Here is a 22,190-nt window from a genome sequence, read left to right on the forward strand (position 1 = left end):
TACTTTTATCCTCAGCGCATCCATGTTGGCCATGATTGTACAGAGGAAGTGCTTCATGTATTTGTTCCATTGGTCAATAGTTGCTTTTACTGGAGCATCTATAAAGATGATGCTTTATCACTGACTAACCAAAAGGTTCCTTTTAGTACCCCACAGTGGTACCCAGTATTCTGTGTGCAGGTGGTATGTGCTGGCACTCATTTTTCTGAGGAATGAGTCTGCAGCATTCTTCAGTTTCTCAGTGACAGTTGGTAACTGTATCAACATGTAAAGAATCCTGGCTCTGGAGGAAAGTGCCCCGGCTTTCTGCATGGTTAGTACTGTGGGGGACTGGTGCCCTCCCCCATTCCACATGGTTAGTACTGTGGGGGACTGGTGCCCCCCCATGGTTAGTACTGTAGGGGACTGGTATCCCCCCATTCCACATGGTTAGTACTATGGGAGACTGGTGTCCCCCCATTCCACATGGTTAGTACTGTGGGGGATTGGTGCCCCCCCACATGGTTAGTACTATGGGGGACTGGTGCCCCCCCATGGTTAGTACTGTGGGGGACTGGTATCCCCCCTCCACATGGTTAGTACTGTGGGGGACTGGTGTCCCCCCCATGGTTAGTACTATAGAGGACTGGTACCCCCCCATGGTTAGTACTGTAGAGGACTGTGCCCCCCCATGGTTAGTACTGTGGGGGACTCATCGCCCCCCTCCACATGATTAGTACTGTGGGGGACTGGTGTCCCCCCATGGTTAGTACTATAGAGGACTGGTGCCCCCCCCATGGTTAGTACTGTAGAGGACTGTGCCCCCCCATGGTTAGTACTGTGGGGGACTCGTCTCCCCCCCTCCACATGGTTAGTACTGTGGGGGATTGGTGCCCCCCCATGGTTAGTACTGTGGGGGACTGGTGTCCCCCCTTCCACATGGTTAGTACTGTGGGGGATTGGTGCCCCCCCCACATGGTTAGTACTGTGGGGGACTGGTGCCCCCCCATGGTTAGTACTGTGGGGGACTGGTGTCCCCCCCATGGTTAGTACTGTGGGGGACTGGTGTCCCCCCCATGGTTAGTACTATAGAGGACTGGTGCCCCCCCATGGTTAGTACTGTGGGGGACTGGTGTCCCCCCCATGGTTAGTACTGTAGAGGACTGGTACTCCCCCATGGTTAGTACTGTGGGGGATTGGTGCCCCCCCATGGTTAGTACTGTGGGGGACTGGTGTCCCCCCATTCCACATGGTTAGTACTGTGGGGGATTGGTGCCCCCCCCATGGTTAGTACTGTAGAGGACTGGTGCCCCCCCATGGTTAGTACTGTGGGGGACTGGTCTCCCCCCCTCCACATGGTTAGTACTGTGGGGGATTGGTGCCCCCCCATGGTTAGTACTGTGGGGGACTAGTGCCCCCCCATGGTTAGTACTGTAGAGGACTGGTACCCCCCCCATGATTAGTACTGTGGGGGACTGGTATCCCCCCATTCCACATGGTTAGTACTGTGGGGGACTGGTGTCCCCCCATTCCACATGGTTAGTACTGTGGAGGACTGATGCCCCCCCACATGGTTAGTACTGTGGAGGACTGGTATCCCCCCCTTTCACATAGTTAGTATTGTTAGTAAATTCCCAGGGTGTGTATTCTGCCCTTTATACTACAAAGACGAGGAGTGATAGTGGAAATCCTTGTTACACTGGTATTCTGCAGTCGTGTTCCTTGTTGCACAGGCCCAGCACTACACTGTTTTGAAAGTTTCCACATGAACGAGTCTGCTTCCTGTTGTCCTTTATTCCTTTGTTCAGCATCCTGCTTTTCTTCTGGGCTGTACAATGAGGTCGTATTTGAAACTACAATGCTTGGAAATGATTAAGCCTTGGTATTTGGCCCAAATAACCAAAGCAGTAAAGATTTGAAGCATCAGCCCCACAAACTAATTTCATAGGCTACAGTGGCCATTGCCTCTTTCCTAGTCTCCTAACTGTCTAGAGAATACCACTGTGTGGCTATAGCTGGGCTAACAGACACATGCTACTTGCTGTCTTTGTTAGGTTTCCATTGCTGTAAAGAGACAGCATCACCACCTCAACTCTTATAAAGAACAACATTTAATTGGGGCTGGCTCACAGTTTCAGAGGTTCAGTCCATTATCATCATGGCAGGAAACATGGCAGCATCCAGGCAGACACGGTGCTGGAACTGTACTGAGAGTTCTATGTCTTGATTCTCGGGTAGCAAGAAGAGACTGAACTGAGCTTCTGAGATCTCAAAGCCCCCATCCCCACAGTAACACACTTCCTGTAGCAAGGCCATATCTTCTAAGAGTGCCATCCCCTATGGGTCAAGCATTCAGACACATGAGTCTATGGGGACTATTCCTATTCAAACCACCATACTTGCTGTCTGGGATAATCTTACCAAGTGTTATCCCAGAGCTGCAGGGCCATGCTCTCTGTGATTAATGACATTAGCCCATTGTGTGTCTCTGCCTTGTCTTCCTTCTCCAGCCAAGCACAAAGAGTAGTGAAATAGACTAAAATTTTTGAAAATGTGAGGCCAAACAAATAACTACTTCCTCCAAGTTTCTTTTCTAAAATATTTGCCACAAGGACAAAATTTGACTCACACAATGTATATGAGTCTATTTTCAGGGTACCTGATCTTTTTTTCAAGTCCTATTTTTCTGTTCCTTTGTCAATATCATACTGTCTTGACAACTGTGGATAATAGAAAGTCTTTAAATGGGATAATGGTCCTTCAACTTTACTGTTCTTTCTCAATAACCAGGTTGTCTTTTCTTGATATTTTGCTTCTTCATGTAATCTTCAGGGTCAGTTGATTAATATTTATGGGAAATACATTGAGTCTGAAGATCAAGCTGAGAGTAAAAGGCATCTTGACAAGAGCCTTTCCCAAACAAGATCATGGAATAACCTTCTTTATTTAAAGAATTTCCTGCTAAGGGTGCTAACCTACATGGCATTTTAAAAAATGTGTGTAGGTGTTTTGCCTTCATGTGTGTCTGTGCATTGTGTTCATGTGTGTGGGTGTTTTGCCTTCATGTGTGTCTGTGCATTGTGTTTATGCATGTTGTCTGTGGGGTTCAGAAGAAAGCATGGAGTCCCTGAAACTAGAGTTAGTTAGAGACAGTTCTGAGCCACCATGAGGTGCTGGGAATTAAACCCAGGTCCCCTGGAAGAGCAATCAGTGCTCATAACTACCAAGCCGTGTTTCCAAGCTGACTTTGTGCTTTTATCTCAGCCTGGGTTATTTTCCTATAACAGAAGCACTGAGACTTGGTTCTTTTGAAGAAAAAGATGTTTCTTTAGCTCACAGTATGATGTCAGCATACGCTCAGTGTTTGGCAAGAGCCTCATACTGCTCCACAAAGAAAAGATAAACAGGAAGAAAACACCACTGGTGTGAGAGCATGCTAAGTGAGAGGAGACAGGGAAACGATCCGCGTTACAACAGCCCACTCTCAAAGTGACCAGGGTACAGGTCCCAGAACTACAGCAATTTCCTCCTAAGAATGAACACCCCTTCCCCACCACCCTGATCCATTTGCGTCTTAAATGGTCCACTGCTCAGTACTATAACACTGAGGGTAGAGAACCCAGGAGATGGCTCAGATGGCAAAATGGTTGCTGTGCAAGCCCAAGGAGCTGAGTTGGAATCTGCATGCCTGAAATGGCAGGCATAAAGGTATGCTGCCCCTGTAACCCTACTGTTGGGAGGCAGAGCCATGAGGATCCCTGGAGCTCACTGCTCCATGTTCAATGAGAGGCCCTGTCCCAGAAAACAAGATAGAGAGTGACAAGGAAAGATAGTCAACATCAACTTCTGACCCTCACATATACACACACATAGGTGTGTGTACCAGTACACATAGACAGATATACACTACTGATTCTCTCTCTCTCACTCTGTTTCTCTCTGTCTCTCTCTGCCTCTCTCTCTCTTTCTCTCTCTCTCTCACACACACAGATGACATTATATTGGAAGTTGAATTTCAGAATAAGTTTTATAAAAGACAAACCACATATAAAACAATAGTTTCTATTTTCAAATTCTATTTGTCCATTGCCAATATATAGAAAAATAATTTTGTCTTTTGTAGAAAATATGTCTTACATCCTGAAAACTTGTGATAATTGTTACTGAGTTTTGGGGCTGTGGGTTGCATCCGTCTTTTCACATAGGCAACCTGGACAATCACACACCATGCCACTGTCAGGTGCAGCTCTTCCTTCCCATGCATCCCACTTTCCCTCCATTCTCCGGTCTTACTACAGTAGTTGATACTCTAGTCCCTGAAAGAACTAACAGAACAGTTCAGATTCTAATGGCTCAGAGGTACGGGGCTCTTTTCTCTCACTGCTTAGCTGGAGCCAGTTCTCAAATGCTCTCTCTGCAGACTCACAATCTCCATTACAGTCTACTCTGTCTGCCTACAGCTTTAGCGAATCATGAGCATGCAGGCCTTTAAGGAGACACGCCTAAGAAGACATTAGCACAGACACTAAAATGTTGGCCTCCATTCGTACACTCACTAGCACATGGAGTGGTGTTTATATCCACTCACTTAAGACAGGAAAAATATCAGAATTTCCTGTAAAAGGGTGGCACATAAAACCTATCCAGCATCTAGTTACTATCCTTGTTGCTATGACAAAGGCAACTGAAGAATGAAAGGGTTACTTTTGGCTTTAAGTTTGAGGGGATGCAGTGCATCATGGGAGGAAGCATGGCAACAGGAGCTGAAGGCAGATGATCTTCAAGCAGTTGAACTTCAGGGCTCGGCTCCCCTTCTCCTTGCTATACAGTCTGGGACTCTAGTGCATGGTGCTGCTCACATTTAGGATAAGTCTACCATCCATTTACACTTCTGCAGCAGCACCTTCACAGACATACCCAGAGATGCATTTCCATGGCAATTTGATGATTCTAATACAGTTGGATTGATAATGAAGATTAACCATTACAGGTCCCTAGACATATGCTGATAACCAACTGGTCTTACAGCCTCCTACGAAACCTCCTTCAAAGGACACTGCCTTAGTTACTCTTCTATTATATGAAACACGATAGTCAAGGCAATTCTTATAAAAGAAAATATTTAATGGGGGGAGGCTTGCTTGCTGTTTCACAGGGTTAGCCCATGGTCACCGTGGAGGGGAGCATGACAGTGGGCAGGCAGGCTTGATGCTGGAGCAGTAGCTAAGAGATTCATCCTGATCCATAGGCAGCAGGCAGAGAGAGATAGAGAAAGGTGAAGAATGTGACAATACACCAGGCTTGGGCTTTTGAAACCTCGAAACCCACCCCAGTGACATACCTCCTCCAACAAGGCCACACCTTCTTACTCTTTCAAAACATTTCCACCATCTAGGGAGCAAGCATTCAAATATAGGAGCCATTAGGGGCCATTCTCCTTCAAACCATGGCAGACACCCAAAATTAAACAGGTCCTCAGTCAGGATACTGTAATTATAGTTTTGTTTTTTCACATATAGCAACATTATTATCTATTACTTCAGCTTTCTTCTTGGCAAGCCTTCTTCTGAGTCAAGCTCTTCTCCAGTGTTCTCTCCTCACAAGGGGTAAATAGAAAACAACTGGACCACAACAGTTTTCAGAGGACATGAAGGCAACTCATGAGTCATTACCCACCAGCAAAAGCAAAACAAATAAATAGAACAAAGCAATCCACAACTCCAATGTGGCCTCCTGATGCAGAATCCAAGAATTTAAGAACAGGTTCTATGTGCTATCGTTATTCCCTGGCTTAATCACCTCCCCACTGCTCTGTTGCTCCAATGGTCCCAGCTAGGCATTCCTACTTCTTCTCTCTTAGTGTGTCTTGGTCTCTGTGGCCTCCTTCATACCCACTGTCTGAGCCTCCCTTTGTCTGATACCATCCAGATTGCTAGCAGGGAATGTTGTGTCATAAAGAGATTATCATCCATGATTATTATATATCAGTGCCTGTGGGAGCTCCCTAAATTCTCAGAATGTGCCAGGCAGTGGTAGTGCTTGCCTTTAATCCCAGCACTTGGGAGGGAGGCAGAAGCAGGAGGATTTCTGAGTTCAAGGCCAGCCTGGTCTACAGAGTGAATTCCAGGACAGCCAGGGCTATACAGAGAAACCCTGTCTCAAACAAAACAAAACAAACAAACAAACAAAACAAAATTCTCAGGATGCTCACCATGGCAACATCCCTAGGAGAGGCTTTGAAAATGCTTTCTGATTAACTTAGTCCTCAGTTGACAAGACTCATCATCACTACTTATGCGACAGGTCTGATCAGCAGTTTTCACTTCAGCTTCCTCAGTGTGAACCTACAGGATCCTTTCCTCAAAGATCAAAGCATACAAACCCGACAGAGTCAATCCTGGCTCAGCTAATCCTCAGCTGTGATCCAGAGCAGATCCATTAGTCCCTCTCGCCTCTGTTCTCTGACTTCCCCAATGTGCCGATGATACTAATAGCTACCTCCTGGGATCTGTGTCAGGAGCAGTGCAAAAAAGGACTGAGCAGTCGACATTCTCTCCATGCACACAGCTATCACCATTATCTCTGAGGAAAGCTCATAAAGCAAAGTGAAATACAAGTAGTAATGTTATATGTGAAATCCAGGAGCAGGCAAAGGAATTATCTGGAAAAGCCATAACAAAAAGGCACGGAGAAAGAAGTGCAGAGCTAGGTGAGATGTCTGGTCTGACCTTATTCAGAGGGGTGGCCTAAGTACTCAGCCACCAAGACACATGGGACAACTTGGTCAGACTTTTACAAGAGGCAGGCACGGGTGCCCTTGGCTGCAGCCACTGCCAAGTGACTGCTCCCAAGGGTCAGGAGAGGAGGAGGAGCAGAGGTGAGGGGCCTCCTTTTGTTTTGTTTTTTCCTCTGTCCTTAATGCTCCCTCCAATACAGAGAGGGGAAGCTGAGCAGGGGTGTTTGCCCTTTGAATCACCTTGGCAACCTGAATTCCTTTTCTCTTCCAGGAAACTATAAACAAAACAAATTCCCCTGTTGGCACTTTTGCCTGTTTTTCTTTTCTAGGAGCTGATACTTTCCAAGAAAAAAAGTCTTTTGATTGTTTCAGCTGTGACCCACACCCCTCAAAATGCATGTCATGCAAAAGACTCTAGGAAAATTGATAAAAGCCCCTGTGTGATCAGAGAGGCAGGCTTCTTGTGCCAGGCAGGCACACACCAAGTTATACCCAAGTCCTGTGGAAGGAAAGCGGTGGAGAGAGGGAAAGGAAGTGCGAAGAGGGCATCTGAGAGGAAGAGACCCGTGCATTCTGTAGGCAGGGCCTACTGCCCAGCTATGTGACCAAGGTCCAGGAGGGTACCGGAGATACAATGTCCTTGAAATTTGCAAGTTTTGTAAGAGAAGTCAGGTTAGGCAATGAAGCCTGCACACACAATTCTAACCCCCAAACTCCTCTGTCAGGGGCCCACTCCTGCCCAGCCTGCGCTGTTGCCCTCTGCTCCAGGCCTTTCCCTGTCCTACCGGGAAGGAAAAGCTCAGCAGGTACCCTGTTGCAGGATGGATCCTGGGTACCTGAGAGGATTTGGGGGTGTGGTAGGAGTCTCCTAGGCAAGGTGCAACTAAAACTCACCATGCCAGGCTGAGGAACAAGACTTTTTTTCTGCATCTCAGTATCTTTGCTTATTGTTGTGTTACTATTGAATTTAAGTGTACAAATGTCCTCACAGTCACCTCGTGCATCTGCTGAAATGAGGAAGTCAAGCAAGCAGATCTAACAAGCAGTTTGTTGTCTAGGTGACCCACCTGTCAGACTAGCTCTGATGTCAGCTGATGTTGGCGGTCAAGTGTAAGATCTGAGTAGACAGGGACATCTCAGAAAAACATGGAGAGGCCAGGAATTTCCTTAATAAGATAAGTACAGGAACTTTAGGAAGGTAGCAGAACTCTCCGGAAGGGAAAGGCTAGAACACGGGGTGAGAGACAACCTTCGGGTGGGGACACATTCTGCAGGGTGGACCCTTGCTCACCTTCAGACAAGGGAAGTCCTTGCCACCTCATTCCCTAAAGACCAATCAGTTTAAAAAGTCACACTTTTCTACCAATCACATTGTGTCTAATGGCTGCTGCCCTGAAAATTGTATAAAAGCTCACTGAACAAGCTGTGCAGGGCCTCCTTTACTGAGGGTCAGGAATGGCCTCAGTACACTGAAATAAAAATCCTCATGTTCTTTGCATCGATCAGGCTCCATGTGACTCACTCAGGGGGTCTTCGGTAAACTAAGACTCAACAGGGTCTTACACAAATCTATCAGTTCACTAAGCATAGAAGACATTAGCCCCAGCTGGAGACAAAACTCCTGGCAGAGAATTGAGATAAATAAAAATTTGTTGAAGAAATTAAGTACAAATTGTAGGAGGCCCCATTGCTTGTAATTAGATTTCTGTACTAGCCCCAAGAGAGCACACGAAAAATCAAAATGGAGTCACCACATGTGTACTCCATCTCACTAAAGCCAAACTAAGTTGTTACCTGAGCTACTGAGAAGGCAGGAGAGAGGTGGCAGCGACGTGTGTGTGTGTGTGTGTGTGTGGGGGGGGGATCATAGTCAAATTCTCCACAGATCAAACCATATGATCATAAAACTCATTCCTTTTATACTCGTTATCCTTCCAAGCCTTTATCTGCCATCACAAACATTAAAACTTAAAACATTAAAATATTACATTTTTTTTTTGGCAAATTTTCTGGGGGATAACTTATATAGTTCTAAGGTATGAACTTTGGACACAGTTGTCATGTGGGATAGTCAAAGGGTTGGCCATGCCTACAAGTACTTGACAAGCTGGCATATATTAAGCAGATGGGTCTCTTAGTCCTCATCCTCCGAGGAGAGAAAGTTTTGAAGTGACCAATCTGTTTTTTCTTCTTTGTTTCTGTTTTTTTCCTTCAGCCACCCTCTGTCTTTTAAAAGCTTGCTCTCTTGCTCTCTCTCTCTCTCTCTCTCTCTATCTATCTCTCTCTCTCTCTCTCTCTTCTCCCTCTTTCCCATCATGTAGACAGGGGAATGCCCAGGGTTGTTCGTGATGGGTTTTCTCTGACTCTTTCTGCAGAGTGGAAATAGAATTCTGTGCTCCATCATTCTGAGCCATCAACAGGGCCCGTCCATTATCAACTACGACGATGAGAGTGGGAAGACATGTGTCCATATCGCAGCAGCTTCGGGTTTCGGTGACATCATCAACGATCTGGCAAAGGTCCCCGAATGTAACCTGCAGGCCCTGGATGTGGATGACAGGTATCCATGGCAACTCAGGAAGTGCTGGGAACTACCAGTCATCTCCTAATGTTAATCTTAAAATAAAGATGTTGAAGGCGCTATCCTTTCCGACTATATCCTTATTGCTGGTAATACATGTGTTTGTGGCAACAAGCCTTGCTCCATTTTAGTAAGAAGAGGAAAAATCATTGTTATGGAGAGAGGTGACTACAGCACTGTCAGATTTTCCGCTTTCCGTTTAACATAGGCAGTGTTCTCAGAAGGCTTTCTGTTGAGCTATGGGCCTGGGTTCTTAATGAAGTTCATATTTTCTTCTCTCATGATTTATATTGTAATGGCCACAATTTCTAATCCAGATTATTAAGAGATATTTTAATTCAAAATCATGGACCTTACTAATGAGGATTTTCTTTTCAGTCATTGATGACGGCTGGAAAAGGAATCTGGGTCTGGAAAAGTAAAATGATTTGTCATGGGGCATGTTTGTAATCCAGTGAAGGATTGCACTACCATCTTGTAAATATGGTGCTCATCACTTATAATGACTTGCTTGCTAACTTTTAGTTCTAGTTTAGGCACTGAACTCATAGAAATCTAAGAAAAAAATACAATAATAAGCAAAACTATTGAAAATACATGTAAGAATTACAAAACTATCTGAGCACGTATTTAGCATTTTCTTTTAAAATACGAAGTGAGCGTATCATAATCTTTGACATCCCACAAGAGCACCCCACCCCCCAATATCTTGAATTCTGTTTGTGTGGGGGTTGGGGGAAGTGATTCATGTTCCATGTAGGTCTCAGAAGCTGGAACTGGTTAACCTGATGATTTTACTAACGTTGCAGTCTACTTTTTCCTAAAAGCAGGTGTTGATCCTGAGGAGGTAGGAAGGGGAGGTGTCAGTAAGATGAGGCAAGATATAAGAAATCCATAAAGAGAAAAGAACACATTTTTAGCATCCGGAGATGAAAAGAAGTTTGCCTACTTCAAAAGTTGCTAGAATTAGCTCAGAGCAGACTCCTCCCTGTTTTGCAGAACCACAACCATTATCCTGGGCCTCAGGGAAGAAAACAAGCCTAAAAAGGAAAATCAATACAGTCGACTGGGTAGGGTGAGAAGGGAAGTCCACTTTCCAGGAGGGTCCATGCCACTGGCGAAACCATTCCTGTATTCTCCATCTTGTATTCTCATGTTGAACATGACACTCTGTCTGTCCCATGAAACCATGAGTTTCTGCTAATAGTTGGCCTGTTCAAAAATCATCACAAGCTTAAGGCATCTCTTGACCTCTTTCCTTCTTTTCCTTTTCTTTTTTTTTTCTAGCAAAAGACTTTCAAAAAAATTTGTGGAAAGAGGAAAAAAATAAAATTGCAATGAGAGATGGGTAGGGGGAAAAAAGGAGAGAGAGAAAATTTGGAGCACTCATCTGCCTATATATTAAGACACATCAGAAAGTAGGCAATGGTGGTACACCCTGAAACCATAGCCCTCGGGAGCTGAAATAGGAGGTTCACAAGCTGAAGGCCAGGGTGGGCTGTAGCATAAGACTCTGTCCCTAAAAATACCCCATTTAAAAACTGACCAGCGGGATGGCTCAGAAGATAAAGGTGCTTGTCACCAGGTCAAATAAACTTAGCTCTGTCCTACATAATGGAAGGAGGGAACAGAGTCCCACGAAGTTGTTCCCTGATCTCCATCCAAGTGCCATGGTACACAAGCATGACCAAACATACCCACACACAAGAAAGAAATATAGGGGGAAAGCTAAGTCACATAATATATGATATTTTAAGTAAGATAGTACTCACCTAAGATTAATGCCTTCTCACAAATACTGCAGAAGTAGCCCACATGTTTTAAATGCCCCAAATGTCATCAGCCTATGAAGTCATAACTCACTTCAATAAACAACTCATTTCTCTTCAGGGAGGACAGCCTTTTATCAGATTCTCCTCCCTGCATATTTCTGGGAATTCTCCATAGATGTTTACGGGCTTCACAAATCAGCCCTTAGGTACCAAGAGCTGGAGCAACCCTGTACCCTTCCACCCATCATCCCTCACCACCCAGAGACCACCACATCACCCAATGCTGGTCTCTGCTCAGTTACCTTAAATCACTGGTCCTGACTTTTTGCCCCTCATAGCAATGGCTGAGGCCAGTCTGCTGTCCCTGCAGGGTGATTCTGCAGCTTCAAGATAGGAAAGGAGCTGCAGCTCAGACAGCTCAGAACCCATATCACAGATTTGCCACAGAGGCTCTCAGCATGTGAATCGGAGGTTGTCAGTCTGTTCCTCTTGCTTCTCCACACTCCTTCCATGATGACCAGAGACATTAAAACAGTTGGTCTTAACAAATGTAAGGCAGGATTTATTTCACAAACCTTCAAAACGAATTGTTGCACATTGGTAAGCCTGACTAGATCAGTGTTCAACCCTCAATCGACTCAATTTATTGACAATTTTTCCTCTAAATGGAGAGAATAATCTGCATATTCTCTCTCATCTTGTAAAATATTGTCTGGAGAACTCTCTTAAGTAGAATAGAACAAATTCTACCTATTTCATATTGAGGTCATATTCAGATGCAGAGTGATGTGTCACTGTATTGGTGAGGCATTGCTCTCTAAGGCAAGCAGTTCTCAACCTGTGGGTCACAACCTTTTTGAGGTTACATATCAGATGTCCTATATATCAGATATTTACATTACAATCCATAACAGCTATGAAGTAATAACAAAAATAATTTTATGGTTGGGGGGGTCACCTCAGCATGAAGAACTGTATTAAAGGTTTGCAGCATTAGGTAGGTTGAGAACCACCATTCCAAGATGTCATAAAGGGCAGGAGCAACACTAGGTACAGAGATGCTCACATCCAAGGCCATTCTCTGACCTCTTCCAGGTGCTCCCACGCCTGAGGGCTGCTTGGCCCTCTCCAGCATGCCCAGAACCCTGGCCCTAGACAAGGAGAGCCTGCCATGGCCATGTGCTTCTTTGCTGTCCCAAGACGGCCTCAGTTCCTGATTGAGAGACAGGAAGCTTAGTCATTCTCTGCAAGGGAGACCTCGTTCATAGTAATGACATCTCTTTGTCTTCCTAATCCCAGTCCCCAGAAAAAAAAATCCAGAGCCTGACAGTGTGACATCATATCATCAAAATATGGCCTATCCAATGTAGACTACAGCGATAGTAGCTTCAAGTGCCTAGTCCCTTTCCACAATGTTTTCCAAAAGCCTAATGGCCAAGGCTACTTATCACCTCTGGTATGGTAAAAATTTCCAAGCAACTGCAAGTCTACAAGTCCAAACACACATGAGCTCAGAACAACCTGTAGCTACAGCTAAGGCAGAAGCATACCGTTAATGCACTCTGAAGAGACATAACACTCTCGCTGTACCCCAACCCCATTCAGAGGTTAACTCTCTATGTTAGCTTAGCCTCAGAGCCCAAAACATCTGCTTTAAATGGAAGGTTCTAATGCACACTGGAAGGCTTTAAAAACCCCTGGGTATCAAATGAACTGTCCAATTCTCGCTTCTCGTAGAGCTTTGAAAAGTCACAGAACCCTGTGACCCAGAGTCGTTTTGTCCTTAGGATAACAACGAGGGTAGTCTCATCAACGCGTCCTTTCAGAAACTGTTTGGCTGAGACCCTCCGGAGCTTAAGTGTTGCCATATATGCTGTAGGTACAAACAACCCAGTAAGTGAACTGCTCTCATTTTCTTCTTCCATGCACTGTAAAGTGCACCCAAGGAAAAGAGTGGAATACTCACCATACAAGTGCTTTGTTACATCCAAGACTCTTAAAAATAATAACAATTATATTATCTATAATTTAATCCTCTTTTTCAGTATGGAATTTAACCTGGGTCCTCAGAATGCTAGACAAGCACACTGCCACTGGGCTATCAAACCAGCCCTATAACTTGTCATGTTTGCCATCTAAGTAGACTAGTGGAAAATCTAACTTCCATCTCTTTTGGGTTGATTATAGAATTTTCACAATACCAAAATATATAAGAATAGAGGTGAGAGATGACCCTTTTGGTACATGTCTACATGTCTGTCCTTTCAGATCTGATGAGGCTTCATTCTCTGGGCTGTTCATGGGAACACGGTGATCATGGGCTGCAGGGAGTCCCATTGGCTAGACACATCACTCTGACAGGCCCCTCCCTCCCACTAGCTCCACTGAAGAAGCTGAGCTCTGGGCCCTATTCTTTAGCCCAGTAGGCCTTTATGCTCTCATCAACCTCAGTTGTTAATGATACTGGGGTTCAAATCTAGTGCCTGGTACATGATATGCAATGCTCTACTACAGAGCTATATTCTCAGCTTTTTATCACCCATATCTGAGGAAAAACTCTCTGCCTAGGATTGGGGAACCCAACTCCCTTTATATATGCAGTTAAATAACTTGCCTTTGCTACAGATCTGCTCGCAGTTTTGAGCCTGGCTTTTGGAAGCAGGAAAACATTATTTGTCATGTTTACCCTGCCACACCTCTCTCCTAAGATTAAGGACAAAGTCAACCATGCCTTTAAATAGAGGACAGAAGAAAGGTGGAAAATACACAGTCACAATAACCAGGCAGTGGGGCTGGTGAGATGGCTCAGCGGTTAAGAACACTGACTGCTCTTCCAAAGGTCCTGAGTTCAAATCCCAGCAACCACATGGTGGCTCACAACCATCTGTAATGAGATCTGACACGCTCTTCTGGTGTGTCTGAAGACAGCTACAGTGTACTTACATATAACAATAAATAAATCTAAGAAAAGAAAGAAAGAAAGAAAAAAGAAAAAAAAACAGGCAGTGGTGTGCACGAGTTTAATCCCAGCACTCGGAAGGAAGGCAGGCTAATCTTTGAGTTCAAGGCCAGCCTGGCCCACAGCATGAGCTCCAGGATGATCAGTGCTATACACAGAGAAACTCTATCTCAAAAAAAAAAAAAACCAGCCAGCGAGAGACAGAGATATTCAATCACACTAATCAATGATATTGAGAAAAATGGGCCACATATTAGAAAAGCATATACCATGCATACCCAGAGATAGGAATTTACTATATAACCTTGGCTGACCTCAAACTTCCAATCATGGAGCCTTGGCTTCCTGGATACTGAAATTTTAAAGGTGAGCACCATGCCAAAACACATTTCTTATTTTTAATCTAAATAAATCTAGAAATCTAGAAAAAATTACTTATTTTTCTTTTTAATCTATATCCACAAAAAGAATAATCCCATTGTTTGGTTTTCACTTTTAACTTGCATAGATTATATGCAAACCCAAACAAAAGTCAGAAGAGCCTCATTAGCCCCAATGCTGCCTTGTTATAGTGGGATATGCTCCCATCCTCAGCCCTGGCAACCATAGGTTTGTTCTCTCTATAGTTTGTTCCTTTTGGAATGTCATATACATGTGACTGTGGGTTGACTTCCCCATGGCCACCATGTTAGGATGGGAAATATTTCAGACTTCTGAATTGTTGAGATTTGGGAAGACTTTCATAAATATAATGAGACATCTTAAAATGAAGGCAAATCTAGGCACAAAATGTATTTGAATACATAGCCTGAAGATAATTCTATACAGCATCTAAAGTGCACTTGAACTTCAGCTCTGACTTGTCATACAGGGTCAGATATAGAATTTTCCCCTTGTGACATCCAATGGGTCAGTGCTCAGAGCACTTCAGATTTCAGGTCTTTAAAAGAGGGAGGGTTTCTTTTGAGATTGGCTCATGTCACTTAGCAGAATGCAGTTGGGACTCATCTTGACTGTTGCACATTGGTAGCCTGTTGGGTCTGTCGTTGGGTCATATTCCACAATATAGAGGAACCACAATTTGTTTATCCACTGGCCCATGGAAGGATGGTGGCTTGCTTCCAGTTTGGGGAAGTTACAATGCAGTTGCTATAAACATTTGAGAGCTAAATTTTCATTTCTCTACCTAGGTATCTAGATGTGGGGATTTCTGGGTCACATGGTTGGGATATATTAAGCCTGTAAAATGTCTGCTAAGACTGTAGGCAAGTTCCAGGTCTTCTACATTTTTACCACCATCATTACTACAAAGCTTTGTTGGGGTTTTGCCTTATTTTAAACATTTAAACAGGCAGGTGGTTATCTCTTTGCCATTTAAATTTGCATTTCCCTAATGATAATTTTGTTGCTGTTAATGCAGGGTCACTGTAAGGCAGGTTGATCTGGCACTCGGTATGAAGCCCAGGCTAGCCTCAAACTCACAGACATCCTCCTTCTTCCCCTCATAGATGCTGGGACTCCAGGTGTGTGCCACCAGGCTGCCTTGACAAGGTGGTTTTGAGCCTGTGGCATTTCTTCTTAAGTGTCTCACCACCCACACATCTTTTCTGGTGAAATGTCTACTTTAATCTTCTGCCATTCTTCAAAAGAGTTTGCTTCCTTGTTGTTCAGCTCTGAAAGCTGACACACATTCTAATTATAAGCCTTTTTTTTTTACACGTGTGATTTGTAAATATTTCCTCCTGTTGTCTGAGTTTTCTTTAGTTTATTAAGAAAACAATGGTTTTACAATTTAAAAAAAATAGTTAAGTGTTGGTGACTATTTGTCTTGGGTTAAAAAAGTACTTTCTAAATATGAAAGAGGTAAAATGAAATGTAATTAAATGTGAATGGTTCCCATTTTTTATAGAAAAATCACTAAAACCGAGGTTGAATAACAAAACTTTTGAAGTTTGTATAGATGACCTATAAATGATCAGCATCTTTAATATGTAAGTACCCACCTAAATTACTAAGAAAAACATTAATACTCTAATGGAAAAATAGAAACTGTCTATAGTATGGCACATGCCTATAATACCAGCATTAGGAAGGCTAAGGCAGGAGACTTGTATATTCAAGGCTAGTCTATGATATACAGTGTAAATCTATCTTTCTTAAAAAAAAAGCACAGAGGCAGGTGGATTTCTGAGTTCGAGGCCAGCCTGGTCTACAGAGTGAGTTCCAGGACAGCCAGGGCTACCCAGAGAAATCCTGGCTCAAAAAACCAAAAAATAAGTAAGTAAATAAATAAATAAATAAATTTTAAAAAGCAAAAATAAACAAAAGGCATTAAAAGTGACTTCAGTGAGAACATTTTGCCTTTCTAGTAAAGAAGCGCACAGGAGAACAACATCCAAGTATCATTTTGCAAACCAAATTAACAAAGATTTTAAAGATTGTGACATAGTCCAATGTTCAAGGAGTAAGGGCCCAGCTGGAAGAGGGTAAATTGTGTCAACATTCCTAGAAGGCCATTGGCACCACTCTTACTTCCTCTTCTAGAACATTCTCAGAGAAACACAGAAAGACTGCACAGAGGTGGAGGGAAGCCTCTTGCACACACCCTAGTCCCCCTGTCCTGAGTCCATATGCTCTATTTCATCCTATGCACAGAAAGGGGTTGTCTTCCTTCTGTCTGACTCTGGCTGGAAGCCAGCCATGGCTAAGTCTGAAAGGCTCGTCTGACTCAGCCCCTCATGTTTCTTCTCTGTCATTCCTCCAGGACGCCCCTGCACTGGGCTGCCGCTGCTGGAAAGGCAGAATGTGTCCAGTCACTGCTGAACTTGGGCATGGACAGCAACCTAAGGGACATTAACGAGAGCACGCCCTTGGCCTACGCCTTGTACTGTGGTCACACAGCCTGTGTCCAGCTCCTTTCCCGAGAAGGCCGGTGAGTATCGCTAGTGTCTTCCTCTCAAAGATTTATAACATTAAAGTTTTTAGAAACCACCAACATGTAAACCCAGCAATAATAATAGTGTGTGGTTTTGTGTGTGTGTGTGTGAGAGAGAGAGAGGAGAGAGAAAGAGAGAGAGAGAGAGAGAGAGAGAGAGAGAGAGAGAGGTGAAGGTCAGAGAATAATGTTCAGTGTGTGAGTTCCAAAGCTGAAGCTCATGTCATCAGGCTTGGTGACAGGCATTTTTATCCACTGAGCCATCTAGCTGGCTGCAGTAATTTAATAGTATGAGAATTATATAAGTAGCATTATTAATTATCCAATTAATTATGTACACTTGCTGTCATCTAAGAGTGAAATGGTCTCCTTGTGTGGAACGTGATGAGAGTAACAACAAGCTTGAATCCATCAGCTATGCTTCAAAGAACTTACACCACCCCTTCCTCTCCCTCTCCCGTTCTTCCTGCTTTTGCCTTAAGTCACTTTTCCCAGAATTACTTTACACTCTCAAAACTTTCTGAAGATGCCAAAGAGCTTGTAAAGTCTGAGTTACACCATTATGGTGTCAAAATATTTAACCAAGAAAATTTTAATAAAGTATTTGTTTTGTTATTTGTTTAATCAATTTGTGATTGCTACTTGTTAGAACAAAAAATACATTTTAATTAAAATAATATTGCCGGCTAGAGAGATGGCTCAGTGGTTAAGAGCACTGACTGCTCTTCCGGAGGTCCTGAGTTCAATTCCCAGCAACCACATGGTGGCTCACAGCCATCTGTAATGAGATTGGATGCCCTCTTCTGGTGTGTCTGAAGACAGCTACAGTGTACTCACATATAATAAATAAATAAATCTTTAAAAAATAAAATAAAATAAGGATAATATTGCAGTTGTACTCCTGGAATTCTGGGATCTAAAGCAGAAGAATCATGAGTCTGGGGCCAGTTTGAGCTGTGTTTGTAAGGAGACACCATCAATAAATGAACGAATAAATAAATAATTTTAATTTCATTTAATGCTACTATTTTCCAAAACAAAGAAAATTAGTAAGCGCAGCCTTGTTTTACGTTCTTGGCACATTAATTACATTCTTGACAATTAGACCAACTTTGATTGAAGCTTGCATTGTGGTACAAAAATATCATCTGGTCAAAGCCCAACACCAATAAAGAGAGAAATTAATGCCCCCAAAATTTTCCCTCCTCTTGTCACACTAGGACCAATTACTATTCAGTCTACAGGTTTGGGTCCCACTGGGCTTTGTTTCATGCAAATCTGTGCAAGCTTTCAACATTAGAATTCTGAATCCTACAGTATGGGGTTGGGGGTGGGAGGTGGGTAGCAGGGATCAAACCTCAAGGTAAGATAACATCATCACATCTACTGGGTTACTGTCCAAGAATGAAATCCAGTTTAAGCGCTGCTCTTACACACAGAGCATGTCAGTCACTGGGTGCTGTGCTCATTGTGGAATGAGTTAAAGCTGAGACACAGCTGCCTCAACGAAATGTCCAATCAGTGGCATGCTCAAAAGAACCAAACAAAATTAATAATGCATAAAATATAAAATTAAAATAAAAGTAAGTAAAAAGTCAAGAAACTTTCCCAATTCTTTGATTTCAAACCAAGTAGAGTGTACATTTAAACGCCCTAAAAAGTGTTCCATTTATAAATCCAGAAGTAGCAAAATATCACAATATTAGTCCAGAAACTATTATGAAAAAAAAAACAAAGACAATAGATAAAAAGTTTGGTCAGCTTTTCCCTTTTCTCAGCTGCTTATATGATTGATACACGCTAGTAAGATGCACGCTCTGAAAAACCTTGTGCCTTAGCCACGCCCACTAAGTATTTCTAGAATTCCATGTGTTGTTTCATCATTCATATATTCTGCTGTGTGGCTAGCTGAGAGACTTGGGGAGTCTCCATTCTGTGCAGTCATTCATTTGACCATGTGACTTTCAAGGTGAAAGAGAGATAAAAAAATGTAATAACAATGTAAAAATAGAAATGGCTGTGTGTGGATGTGGGTGCGGGTGTGGGTGTGTGTGGGAGTACACATTCATAGTGAGAAAATATCCATTGTCTGCATCCAAATTTAGTGCTGGTGTGTTTCAAACAGACTAGGGCATCTCGCTCTGAAGAGCAATATTGTAGTCTCCCTCTTGGCAGGGGCACATGGGTCCAGCACTCAGGTCCAGCTTCGCAGTTGATCCCTATTGGCTTGACTGCGGCCTCAAAAGAGAATAGCAGACTTTCCAAAGGACTAAACCAGAGCAAGGCCTCAGGGAAACTCAGCTCCAGCCTGCCGCCAGACAGCTGCTGCTGCTGCCTCTGCCCTTTTCCCATTTGCGTTTGCTTGTGAGTTCAGCATTGCTCACATCTGCCACACCCAACCTCTGGCACACACAACTTCCTCTTCCCTGGAGCTCAAACTCTAAGTCCTCTCTGCCTGTTTCCTCTAGCAGAGGATTTTTCAGAACCATATTTAGGGTTTTTTTTTTTAGATGTGAAAAACGAACAGGTGTGGGATGCCAGTACTGCTGCACTCCTGGGAACTTGCACTCAGAAGAAACAGAAAACCAGTCATGCCTGCAGCTTCCTGCCTCTTCTGCCATGTGAGGCCTAAACTTACACCTTATGTTAAGCCTGAGATTTGTCAGAGAAAAACCAATTCCACCATTTTGGGCCAAATTTGAAGCAAGCTTTTTTAAAATATTAAATACTGACCAAAAGATGGACTTTGGTCGGGACCATTCCCTGGAACTTCCAGCTGTACAGCCACAAAATAAGTCTCATAGGGGCTTATAAAGAGAAACCTATAGTCCACCTCAGGAGACTTTTGTTATATACCAAGAACTACAACTCGCAGCATTCCAGGAGGCTACCTAGTCCTCTAGCAAGTGGAGCTCACAGGTGAATTTTGGGTATATTTACACTTACACTTCATCTCTAAGGCACATGCCACCATTGACTTTCACATTGTTATTTTCAGCTTAATCAATTGACAGTTGAAAACAGATTACCATGAGTAAATTAAAAGAATGTAGCCTCTGGAGGCTGAGAAGATGGTTCCGTCAGTAAATGCTATGCAACAAATATGAAGACCTCAGTTTGATCTCCCAGCAACCATGTAAAAAGCTGGGCATATCTCACAGCAGTAATCCCAGCACTGGGGAAATGGAGACGAGTTGTCTGTGGTTTGTCGGCCAGCCAATCTAGCTGAATATGCAAGCTTCAGATTCAGTGAGAGGCTCTGTCTCTAATGAATTAATTAAAGTTGGGCCGGAGACATGGTTCAGCTTGCCGTGCAAGCTTGCTCTAGAGTTCTTTCCCTGAAGGACACACAAAGGTCAAAGGAAAGAACCAGATTCACAAAGCTGTCCTCTGACCTCCACAGATGCGCCCTGGCATATAAGTACCCACACTTACGTGCAGCATCCATACACAGACGTCAGCATAAAAACCCAACTCTCACCTCTTAAGGGATCAGAGATGGGTTATTCTGGAGCTACGGATAAGTTACCATGGCTGGAAACAGATTTAGCTCACCTCAAAGTCTATGTTCCAAAATGAAGTTTTCATAGAAACAGAACAAAGAAAGTTGCAAATCAAGACAAATACATTGATGGAAACATTTGGGAGGCAAGTTAGAAGAGAGCAGAGGTGTTTCTGTTAAGGGCCTCAGGTACTTTCTGACATTCTCAGCCTTTTGGTTGATTGCTCGTACCACATGATTGATGTAGTGGCCACCATCAGAGGAAAGGAGCCAATGGCTACTAAAAGGGTTTAAAATGTCCTGAGATAATTTGGCTCTGGACTTGTAACATTGCAACACCCTGCCCCGGGGGAGGATGGGGAGTGCAGCTTCTCTCTGAGAACTCTTATTCACACACATGATTATAAATGTCAAAGATTAAATAAATAGGTAAGGTTGACACAGAGGCAGATGCACCACATCAACCTCTAACCTCCACATGTAGAGAGAGGAGAAAGGAGGAGGAAAGGAGAGAGGGGAGTGGAGGCAGAGGAAGGAGGGGAGAGCAAAATTGGGGCAAAATGACTGAAGTTCCTTCCATGCATTATAGCATTACATTGCATACACATATAACACTGTCAAAACAACAACAACTAAGGGGGGGGGCAGGATGGTGAACCCAGCCTCTGAGAGATGTGGGTAGCACATGCCCATGACACAGAACTCAGAAGCCTGAAGCAGATTACAAGTTTGAGGCTACGTAATGTGGAGTCCCCATCTCAGAGAGAGAGAGGAGAGAGCAGAGGGGAGGGAGAGGGCAGTGCACTGAGGTACCTACCACCTATGCAAGGACTTCATAGAAAATAGGTGTTCTTGTGTAAAACAATGGGCATCTGTGCATGAGCCTAGACTAGCTGATCAAGCAGATGGATGGGATTGGGGGGTGTCATATCTTGTTCTTTCCCCCATTTCCTGGCCTCACGTGGCATTCTTGTTCTTTTCTGTTTCTCTAGAGCAGAGCCTGCCAGGCCTCTTCCTTCCCAGAATAGTCAACCCCCAAAGAAGGAAGGACGATTCAGTGTGCTCAACCAAATCTTCTGCAAAAGCAAGAAAGAGGAGCAGAAAGCCCATCAGAAGGACCAGAGCAGGGCCAGACCTAAGGAGGAGGACACCTCGGAAGTCAATGACATCATCGCCACCTTTGACAGCGTCGTGGATACCAACTGCCAAGATCAGCCTGGTGACCAGGTAGACATGGTTGTCTTTAAGAAGAGGACCTCAGAGAATTCAAAGTATCTCTTGCCAGAAAAGAAATCCCTGGCCCGGAAGGGGCTCCCACCTATCAGAACACAGAGTCTCCCACCCATCACCCTGGGCAGCAACTTCCTGACAGCCTCCCATGGAGCCACCTCCCATGCTGGCCTGAGCTCTGGTCCTCAGCACACTGCCCAGCGTTCTCAGAAAAGTCGAAGTGAACAGGACTTATTAAATAATAGGAATGGCTGCCAGGTGTCACTAGGTAATCCCTGGAAGGGTGACACTAGGCAGGTGTTCTCCTGCAAGGCTTGGACCGTGTCTTCTTACGATAAATTACTAGACAGGCTGTTGGCTGGCCAGCCTGGTCACCAGGAGCTCACTGGGCCACCACATCTTCCTCATCTCCATAATCCCTCACCAGGTAATGGCCTTCATTCTCTCTCCTCAAGGCCTCCCTCACACTTGGAGCATCTCATGTAGAGTTAAGCTA

The 22,190-nt window shown here is 43.9% G+C and overlaps 1 protein-coding gene across 6 annotated transcripts in view; it reads left to right on the plus strand.

The window, feature by feature from the left end:
* Ankrd55 (ankyrin repeat domain 55) overlaps nucleotides 1-22,190 on the plus strand; it is a 111,566-nt gene that overhangs the window by 75,027 nt on the left and 14,349 nt on the right. For 3 of the 6 annotated variants that reach the window (XM_031360208.1, XM_031360213.1, XM_031360209.1), the window contains 4 exons: nucleotides 9,091-9,275; nucleotides 16,792-16,959; nucleotides 19,473-19,583; nucleotides 21,457-22,121. In XM_031360208.1, coding sequence (XP_031216068.1) covers nucleotides 9,091-9,275; nucleotides 16,792-16,959; nucleotides 19,473-19,583; nucleotides 21,457-22,121 — 1,129 coding nt within the window. The remainder of the gene's footprint in view (nucleotides 1-9,090; nucleotides 9,276-16,791; nucleotides 16,960-19,472; nucleotides 19,584-21,456; nucleotides 22,122-22,190) is intronic. The other 3 variants (XM_031360210.1, XM_031360211.1, XM_031360214.1) reach the window with 2 other exon arrangements.

This window comes from Mastomys coucha, unplaced genomic scaffold, assembly GCF_008632895.1.
Source record: "Mastomys coucha isolate ucsf_1 unplaced genomic scaffold, UCSF_Mcou_1 pScaffold8, whole genome shotgun sequence".
Lineage (NCBI taxonomy): Eukaryota > Metazoa > Chordata > Mammalia > Rodentia > Muridae > Mastomys > Mastomys coucha.